The 9,550-nt window shown below is 61.0% G+C and overlaps 1 protein-coding gene across 5 annotated transcripts in view; it reads left to right on the top strand.

Annotated features, from left to right (window-relative positions):
- UVSSA (UV stimulated scaffold protein A) overlaps window positions 1-9,550 on the top strand; it is a 43,422-nt gene that overhangs the window by 26,605 nt on the left and 7,267 nt on the right. For all 5 annotated transcript variants that reach the window (XM_017865425.1, XM_017865427.1, XM_017865422.1 and 2 more), the window contains 4 exons: window positions 4,959-5,103; window positions 5,629-5,763; window positions 8,616-8,799; window positions 9,423-9,531. In XM_017865425.1, the coding sequence (XP_017720914.1) occupies window positions 4,959-5,103; window positions 5,629-5,763; window positions 8,616-8,799; window positions 9,423-9,531 (573 nt within the window). The remainder of the gene's footprint in view (window positions 1-4,958; window positions 5,104-5,628; window positions 5,764-8,615; window positions 8,800-9,422; window positions 9,532-9,550) is intronic.

Below are 9,550 nucleotides of genomic sequence, written 5' to 3'. Positions count from 1 at the left end.
TTTGAGACGGAGTCTCGCTCTGTCGCCCAAGCTGGAGTGCAGTGGCCGGATCTCAGCTCACTGCAAGCTCCGCCTCCCGGGTTTACGCCATTCTCCTGCCTCAGCCTCCCGAGTAGCTGGGACTACAGGCGCCCGCCACCTCGCCCAGCTAGTTTTTTGTATTTTAGTAGAGACGGGGTTTCACTGTGTTAGCCAGGATGGTCTCGATCTCCTGACCTCGTGATCCGCCCGTCTCGGCCTCCCAAAGTGCTGGGATTACAGGCTTGAGCCACTGCGCCTGGCCCTAAGTGGGTCTTCTTTAGATGGCATATTGCTAAAGATGTCCACTCCGGAGTCTGTCTTTTCATTAATCTGAATCTGTTCAGTTAACGGTTGTTACGAAGTCTTCAGAAGACACATCTGGCGGCCTGTCACGCGTCCACCCGTCACACTTCCTCTCCAACTTCAGCCACCGTCCTTGCCTCGTTTCCTCCTTTCTCCCACCGTTTATGTGCCCCGTTGCTCCGCTGGTTTTTATTCTTCGGATGGTCACTCCTTGTTGTGGAAAGGATTTACACACATACGCACCGTTCACTGTTTGTTTCTAGAGTTTCTCAATTACTGTACTATTTCCTGCATAAGACAAACCACCTAGCACCCTCTCCCCACGTGCGGCCTCCTTCCACCCCGTCACATTGGGTCATCCAGAACCAACTTCATTCTGGTTGATATGAACACTTGGGTTTGGGTAGAGACAGGCAGGAGTCAGCTTTACAAAGTCATGTGCTCAGTGTTCCTTCCGAGTCTCTGCACTCACCTCCCACACCCCTGTACTCACCTCCTGCATCTCAGGGCACTCACTTCCCGTGTCTCAGGGCACTCACCTCCCGCGTCTCTGCGCTCACCTCCCGCGTTTCTGCACTCACCTCCTGTGTCTCTGCACTCGCCTCCCACACCCCTGCACTCTCCTCCAGCATCTCAGGGCACTCACCTCCCGCATCTCTGCACTCAACCTCCGGCATCTCAGGGCACTCACCTCCCGCATCTCTGCACTCAACCTCCGGCATCTCAGGGCACTCAACTCCCACATCTCTGCACTCACCTCCCACGCCCCTGCACTCACCTCTAGCATCTCAGGGTACTCACCTCCCATGTCTCTGCACTCACCTCCCGCGTGTCAGGGCACTCACCTCCCATGCCCCACACTTACCTCCCACGTGTCAGGGCACTCACCTCCCATGCCCCTGAACTCATCTCCTGCATCTCAGGGCCTCACCTCCTGCGTCTCTGCACACTCACCTCCTGCATCTGTGCACTCACCTCCCGCGTCTGCACTCACCTCCTGTGTCTGCACTCACCTCCCGCGTCTGCACTCACCTCCTGTGTCTCTGCACTCACCTCCCATGTCTCAGGGCACTCACCTCCCGCGTCCCTGCACTCACCTCCCCTCGTCTCAGGGCACTCACCTTCTGCGTCTCAGGGCATTCACCTCCCGCGTCCCTGCACTCACGTCCTGCGTCTCAGGGCACTCACCTCCCGTGTCTCTGCACTCACCTCCTGTGTCTGCACTCACCTCCCGCGTCTGCACTCACCTCCTGTGTCTGCACTCACCTCCCGCGTCTCAGGGCACTCACCTCCCGCATCTCAGGGCACTCACCTCCCGCGTCTCAGGGCACTCACCTCCCGTGTCTCAGGGCACTCACCTCCCATATCCCTGCACTCACCTCCCGCATCTCAGGGCACTCACCTCCCGCGTCTCAGGGCACTCACCTCCCGCGTCTCAGGGCACTCACCTCCCGTGTTTCTGCACTCACCTCCCACGTCTCAGGGCACTCACCTCCCACGTCTCAGGGCACTCACCTCCTGTGTCTCTGCACTCACCTCCCGCGTCTCAGGGCACTCACCTCCCGCGTCTCAGGGTACTCACCTCCCATGTCTCTGCACTCACCTCCCGCGTCCCTGCACTCACCTCCCGTGTCTCTACACACTCAGTGCTCATGTCTCAGAGCACTGCCCATGTCTTGCTCCACCCCCCTGACTTTTCTTTGTGACTACTGGCTGTGAAGGTGTTTTCAAAGCGCACCTCACCATGGCAAACCTCAAAAGGACTTGTCTCCATGAGGTCATCGTCCTCTGCCTACACAAGAAGTGATCGTTTAGCTGGCTGTAAAACTGAGCTTGAACTTCTCCTTCTGCACTTTCAAAGTGACCTTCTAAGATCTTGCATTCACGGTTGCTATTGAAAATCTTGTGTCAATAGAATTTTTATTTCTTTGAAAGTATCAGCTAACGTACGTGACCAGAAGGTCCCCCAAGAAGCCACCTGCAGGCTGAGGAGCGAGGAGATCCAGTCCGAGTGTCAAAACTGAAGACCCTGGAGCCCGATGGTGGAGGCAGGAGGCGTCCAGCACGGGAGAAAGATGCAGGCTGGGAGGCGAGGCCCGCCTCGGCTTTTCACGGTTTCCTGCCTGCTTTATGTTCACTGGCAGCTGATTAGATGGTGCCCACCAGATGAAGGGTGGGTCTGCCTTTCCCAGCCCACTGACTCATGTTAATCTCCTTTGGCAACACCCTCACAGACACACCCAGGATCAATACTTTGTCTCCTTCAGGCAGTCGGGTTGACCTCCGTACTCGGTGGTAACTGTCTCGGGCCGTGGTGTTCTTCGCTTTTCCTGTAGCGCCTCTAACCGTGGCTTTTCCTCTGTCTCCTTTGACTCTCAGTGAGCCTTCCAATTCCAGGAAAATGTGGCTCATCGTTTCTTCAACTCTTTTCTGCGCTCCAATTATTTCTGTCTCCTCCCGGGATTTTAAGAGAGACGAGGATGCTGACACCTGCGCGTCCCCCTCACCCCTTGGAGCTCTTAAGAGGGTCCTCCATCCTTCCTCCCTCGCTGTCTGCGGTCACCTGTGTCTCACTCGTGCTGTGGCCGGTCCCCTCAGCCATCCAGCAAGTCCTCTGCACCTGACAGTTTTCCTTGCCCTTCATCTTTAGTGGAGGCGTCTTCAGGATCCCCCCTCCCCCCTCCGTCCTGGCCTCTTGCTCTGTCTCCGTAGCTTCTGGGGAGCGTGGCATGGGCTGTGCGCCTCTTTGCCCGGGCTGCCGGTCCGTTTTCTGTCTGTGGATTCCACCACAGCCAGGACGCCTTAACTAGGTCCGTTTTCTTTCTGTGGATTCTGCCGCGGCCAGGACGCCTTGCTCGGTCCGTTTTCTTTCTGTGGATTCCACCACAGCCAGGACGCCTTAACTAGGTCCGTTTTCTTTCTGTGGATTCCACCACAGCCAGGACGCCTTAACTCGGTCCGTTTTCTTTCTGTGGATTCCACCACAGCCAGGACGCCTTAACTAGGTCCGTTTTCTTTCTGTGGATTCCACCACAGCCAGGACGCCTTAACTAGGTCCGTTTTCTTTCTGTGGATTCCACCACAGCCAGGACGCCTTAACTAGGTCCGTTTTCTTTCTGTGGATTCCACCACAGCCAGGACGCCTTAACTAGGTCCGTTTTCTTTCTGTGGATTCCACCACAGCCAGGACGCCTTAACTAGGTCCGTTTTCTTTCTGTGGATTCCACCACAGCCAGGACGCCTTAACTAGGTCCGTTTTCTTTCTGTGGATTCCACCACAGCCAGGACGCCTTAACTAGGTCCGTTTTCTTTCTGTGGATTCTGCCGCGGCCAGGACGCCTTGCTGGGTCCATTTTCTTTCTGTGGATTCCACTGCAGCCAGGACACCTTGCTCGGTCCGTTTTCTTTCTTCCATGGCAGCTCTCCAAAGTCTGGCTTCCCTGCGGTCCAGGTTCCTCTGGGGTCTTGAGCCCCGCTGACTGGCAGCCCACAGGGGAGGACAGGCTCAAGTGCAGGCCTTAGTTGCTCCTACAGCAGGTTTGGGGAGGTGGGTGGTGCCCTTTGTCCTAACCCATAGCCTGCTGGCACCTCCTGTGCCCCCTACCATCCTGATGTCCCAGGACACCAGCTCAGACAGCCACTAGGGAGTATAGGCCCCTGCCTTGACCGAGAGGTGCCATGAGGGTCAGGGTGAGCCCCGCAGGGCAGCCTGAGAGCCAAGCCCAGGACGTGGTACAGGAGGAGGGGAGAGGCAGGTGAGGGGAGAGGCAGGTCAGGGCCCAGCAGTGTTGGAGAATCTCCTTGTCCTGCTCCAGGGACCCTGGGTGCACACTGGGCTGTGGAGGCCAGGGGCTGGTGGCCTCGTCCCTGTCTATCTCTGTGGGATGTTCGTGAGATACAGCGCCATGGCATTGTCTTGCTGGTGGCGGGATGGGCCCTCTGCGACAGGCGCTCCGGGACGGCATCTTGCTCATTGGAACTCAGCCTCTGCCTGGCACACAGAGGGAGGGAGTTGCCAGGGCCAGGGCCGTGGCTCTCAGAGGCGCCTGCTGAAGCCGTGGTACAGCCCCAGGTGTTTCTGTGGGGACGCAGGGGCTGGAATCCCCGCTAACATCGCGGTTTTACCTCGGCGTGAGTCGTGGGTTGAAACCCTGTGTGGAAGTGTGTGTTCTCTTCTCCTTGAAGACCATGTGGACACCCCGTGGGTGGCCTTTCCAAGCGGCTGCCACCTCAGGCCTGGGGGCTGGGGAGGGCTGCAGGCTGCCTACATCTCACAGGCATAGAGTGCTGGGCAGTCTGGGCTCTTGCTGCTGCCCAGCTTCTTTACAGCCTGGCAAATCCGTCTGCTCAAGCTGGCCGTTCTGCAAAGCCAGGTAGCACGGTGCGTGAACTGTGTGGCCACAAGGCAAGACTGCCGGAGCCCCCAGCGCACGCCATGTTCTGGCAGAGTGTGGCCTGAGCTGCTGCTCCGGGCCTCACCCTCGCCCGTGAGGTTCAGATGGCAGGCACCCACCTCAGGACTGTTGGAAGATGGAACACGCTAACGCGTAGACGCATCCTAACTGCCCAGTCTCGCGGATGTGCCTGGCGGGTGGTGGGAGTGGTGGCAGGGAGTGGACACGTGTCTGTTTCAGGGCTGGAGGCAACACTAGAGAAAGACACGGCTGTGCGCGGCTTGCGGACAAGGATGAGGAAAGACGAGGAGGAGTCGGACCCCACTTCTGCGGCTGCTCAGCTGCGGCGGCTCCGGGAACACTTGCCCCCACCCTCGTCTGCCAGGTGACTCCCTGTGTCCTGTGTGCTGAGCCCCTGCCTGGCGCTGCCACAACCTCTGCCCAGAGCACTGGCTGGCCTCGACAGGCTGCTCAGTGCCTTCTCTGGATATCTTGGTGGAAGCCTGGGGTCTGCACCCCCGGCCGGGTGAGCACTGTTGGTGCCCTGTTTGGGCTTGTCAGTGCCAGCATCAGCGGGAGCCTGTGTGGGGCTGGGCCAACAAACACCCTTCCAGACACTGGTCGTGCCTCTGAGAGGAGCCCCCAGGCTGGGGTTTGAGAGGCAGGTGTCGGGTCCCCCCTGGGCCAGGGGGAAGAGCTCCAGACCAGAGGCCAGCTATTGGCCAGGGCCCAGAGCTTCTCACAGGACCTCAGCGGTGGCTCTGAGGCCCAGGTGTCGTGTGGCGGAATCCATTGCTCACCTGAGCCGACCTGAGGCCCCGGCCGTGCTGTGAGGGTGGAGAGGGAGAGGCGGGTGGCTGTGGCTAGCACCAGCAGCACACAGTCGGGGTGTCCTACTCTGTTCCTGTAGCCCCCCCAGAGTGTTGCCAGAGCCACAGGAGGCCCAGAAGCTGGCAGCAGAGCGGGCCCGGGCGCCCGTGGTGCCCTATGGCGTGGACCTGCACTACTGGGGCCAGGAGCTCCCCACAGCCGGGAAGATCCTCAAGTGAGTCCCCATGTCTCTGAAGTCGACCAGGGCACACAGCCAGGGTCCCAGCCTGGGGAGGGGCTGCTGGCTTGCCAGGCCTCCCTGGGTCTGAGGAACCTGGCCCCGCCTCCCAGCTCTGCCCTACCTTCCGGGCACCTGGAGGGGTACAGGGATGGGCCTCCCCTGCTGAGTCAGCTCTTGGAACCCAGCAGGGCTTTTGTGAGCCTTTCTGCTGCTGCGTCGGGGGCCGTCCATGGAACATAAGTGTTATCAGTCCTGTGGGAACAGCTGGACGAGAAACCACTTCCCTAAAGGCGGCCCTGGGGCCCACGGAGTTCGTTCTGCTTCAAACTGCAGTTGGCTGAGGTCGTGAAGAAACAGCCGTCCCTGCCACACTTTGCCACCAGGGGTGCCCCAAGGCCAGTGCTTGGTTTTGGAGCCTGGCAGGTGACACCCAGCAAAGCTCCCACCTAGAAGCGGATGCCTGCCCCTCCTCCCGCCTGCCTGGCCTGTCCCCAGGACCACAGGCTTTGCCCTGACCCCCTGGGCAGTTGGGCTGAGAGAGAGGCCTGAACAGCTCCTGGTGAGGACCCGGTTAGTCCTGGATGGCACCAGGGCCCTGCTGGGCAGGCCTGGCTTCACGCGCCACCCGCCTGGCCGTCAGCACCACGCACCTGGTGCGTCAAGCTCGTGGTTTCATGTTTCCCCAGCAGCCTGCAGACTGCTGCAGTGGCCGGCTTGATGGAGTTGCAGCCTGAACATGGCAGTGGCCTGGGCTGGGGAAGGGCCCCGTGTCAGTCGCGTGGGTGGAGGTGCTTGGGCTGGTGCAGGAGATGGCCCCTGGGTGCCATGTGTGCCCCACAGGCAGTTGAGGGCCACATTCTTCCTGGCTGGCGCCTAGCCAGGATGGCAGAGCCTGCTCACCCCACACTCCCTTGCCAAGTGGAGGGCTCCTGCCCTCTGACTCTCTGCCACATTTAGGGATCTGGAGAGCCTGGGCTCACCCCTTTCAGCCAGGAAGTCAAGATGATGAGGGTCCAGGAGGCCGGGGCCTGACCGGGCCGTGGTGGGAGACAGGGCTGATGGGGCTGGCGCCCCTGGGCCCTGGAAACAGCTCGGTCTCCACAGCCTCCGGAAAGACCCCTGCCTATGAGGGCCTCGTGGCCACAGGCAACTGCTGGAACGAAGCCATGCTGGTACACAGAGGGCTGGTGGGCCCCGGCTGGGTGCAGTGGCTCACGCCTGTAATCCCAGCACTTTGTGGAGGCCAAGGCAGGTAGATCACTTGAGGCCAGGAGTTCGAGACCAGCCTGACCAACATGGTGAAACCCCATCACTACTAAAAATACAAAAATTAGGTGTGGTGGGTGCCTATAATCCCAGCTACTCAGGAGGCTGAGGCAGGAGAATCACTTGAACCCGGGAGGCGGAGGTTGCAGTGAGCTGAGATCGTACCATTGCACTCCAGCCTGGGCGACGGAACAAGACTCTGTCTGGAAAAAAAGAAAAAAAAAAGACAGCCAGTGGTCCTCGGCCGAGGGGAGTATCCCTGTGCCTGGATGGGGAGGAAGCGGTGGAGCCCGTGGTGTGGCTGCTGTGCATCGGGTCACTGCGATCCACAGGGCGTCTCTGGTCTGAGTTCTGGGTGGCAGAACGCATCGCTGCTTCTCACACGGGGCCTCTCCTGGTGTGGCAGGAGGCATTTGACCAGGCGGTCAGGCACCCTCGGGGGAGCCGCATGTACCCCTCCTGACTGCAGGGCACATGGCCAGGTGTTCTTCAATCCACCAGGGCTTTGCCCGAGATGCTTCTCCCTGTAGTGGGGCCAAGGCCCCAGGCAGCACGTTCTGCCTGCGTTCCCACCCACTGCCTTATCCCAACCCAGCCTCATCCCAGACCAAGGTGGGTGCAGAAATGAGGTCCAGGCAGCCCCAGGGCAGGGCCTCCTGCTAGTCCCTTCTCCCTAGTGTGGGCCGTGCCTGGGGCCGTGCTCCTGTCTGTGGACCCGGGGCGAGGGCAGGGCTGCTGGGCTCTGCTCCTCCAGCACCCTCAGGCACAGGGTGTGGGAGCCCAGGAGCCTTGGGCAGAGCCAACCGTTCCCCAGTCAGCAGGCGGTGAGTGGTGTCTCTCATCACTGGGAGCCCTTGGCACTGTCCATCTGTCCTCCCCGGTTCCTGCTGGCCCCAAGTGTGGCTGTATGCCCTAGAAGGAGGCCTGGTGGCAGCACAGGGACAGTCGGGTCTGTGTAAGTTCCCCTCAGACACTTCTCCTCTGCCTGGGTATCCAGGTGGGCAGGGGACATAGTTCTCTGAGGCCAGCCTCCTCTGAGGCCAGCACACCCAGCTCCCCCATCCTGTGGCATCCACAGGAAAGCATCAGGCTGGTGACAGCAGCAGAGCATGGGACCGGACATGCCTGGGAGACCTGGGACGCCTGGGAAACCCAGGGCTGCGGAGTCTGGTCTCCAGCCCCTGGTCCCTCTGTGCTGCCGAGGGCTGAACAGCCTCCACTCCTTTTCCTGGGTGCGCTACCGCCCTGTCCTTATGCCCCTGCAGTGGAAAGACGACCTTCACGTGCACGTCCCGTAAACCCTCAAGGTCACGCCTCAAGGACCCAGTGGCTATCGCCCTTGCCCTGTAGGGAGAGCCCATCCTGCAGGTGGCAGTTGTGCCCATGGTCTTGCAGCTGGTTCATGTGGCGTCAGAATTCAGACCCAGGCAGGAGCGACCGTGTTCTCCGGCTTGCGTGCTATCGGCGGGGTCGGGTGGCTGGGCTGCGGTGGTTTGGCCTTCCCCTGTGCCTGCACCACCGTGGCCACGCTCCTCTGGGGTCCCTGCAGATGCTCTGAGGGCCTCTGGCTCTGTCTGCAGATCTGACTCCGAGCACCGCTTCTGGAAGCCCAGCGAGGTGGAGGAGGAAGTGGTCAATGCCGACGTTTCCGAGATGCTCCGGAGCCGCCACATCACTTTTGCAGGGAGGTTTGAGCCTGTGCAGCACCGGTGTCGCGCCCCGAGGCCAGACGGCCGGCTCTGTGAGCGCCAAGATCGGCTGAAGGTAAGGCCATGGCCTGAGGGCAGGGGTGGGCATGGGCTGGACCAGGGTGGGGCAGCCGGAGGGGTGCCGAGCCCCACCTGCCCCTGCCCTGGGTGGGGAAGCACTGAGAAGCCCGTGGAAGGGGCTTGTCCGTGGTGGGCAGAAATTGCTCAGCCGTTGGTCATCAGAATGGTGTCTGGGGCTCCTGCCCAGGGCCCTGAAGCCTGACACCTGGGTACACGGCCTGGGGACTCTTCAGGGGCCGAGACACACAGTGTTCTCCATGGTTGCAGCCCGGGTCTGTGCTGGGCCTGGGCTCCTCAAAAGTGAGGAGAGGCCGGGGGGGCCAGGGCAGCTCCCAGCCTGGCAGCTGGGCATGGTGCAGGGGGGTTGCTGTGGCCATGCTGGCGTGAGGGAGGCCTAAAGTCTCCACAGCTGCCCGAGAGCTCCCGGCTCCAAGCGGGGAGACGGAGCCACCCACACAATTCTCAGGACGCCCTCCCCTGAGGATTCCAGGGTTGTGTACACTTTGGCTCTGCGATGCTGCCCTCCCTGGTCGCTGTTTGTGCCTGAGTCGCGGTGGGGCAGGTGTCGAGGCGGGTGGACCCCTCCCCGCTGTCAGCCACCATGTCCTCGCTGTGCAGTGCCCTTTCCACGGGAAGATCATTCCAAGGGACGACGAAGGGAGGCCACTCGACCCGGAGGACAGGGCTCGCGAGCAGCGGCGGCAGCTGCAGAAGCAGGAGCGCCCGGGTAGGTCTGGGCGGGCGGG

Source organism: Rhinopithecus bieti, unplaced genomic scaffold (assembly GCF_001698545.2).
Source record: "Rhinopithecus bieti isolate Rb0 unplaced genomic scaffold, ASM169854v2 scaffold_79532, whole genome shotgun sequence".
Lineage (NCBI taxonomy): Eukaryota > Metazoa > Chordata > Mammalia > Primates > Cercopithecidae > Rhinopithecus > Rhinopithecus bieti.
Note: the sequence above shows the minus strand (reverse complement) of the source record. Positions and strands in the feature narration are given on the sequence as shown.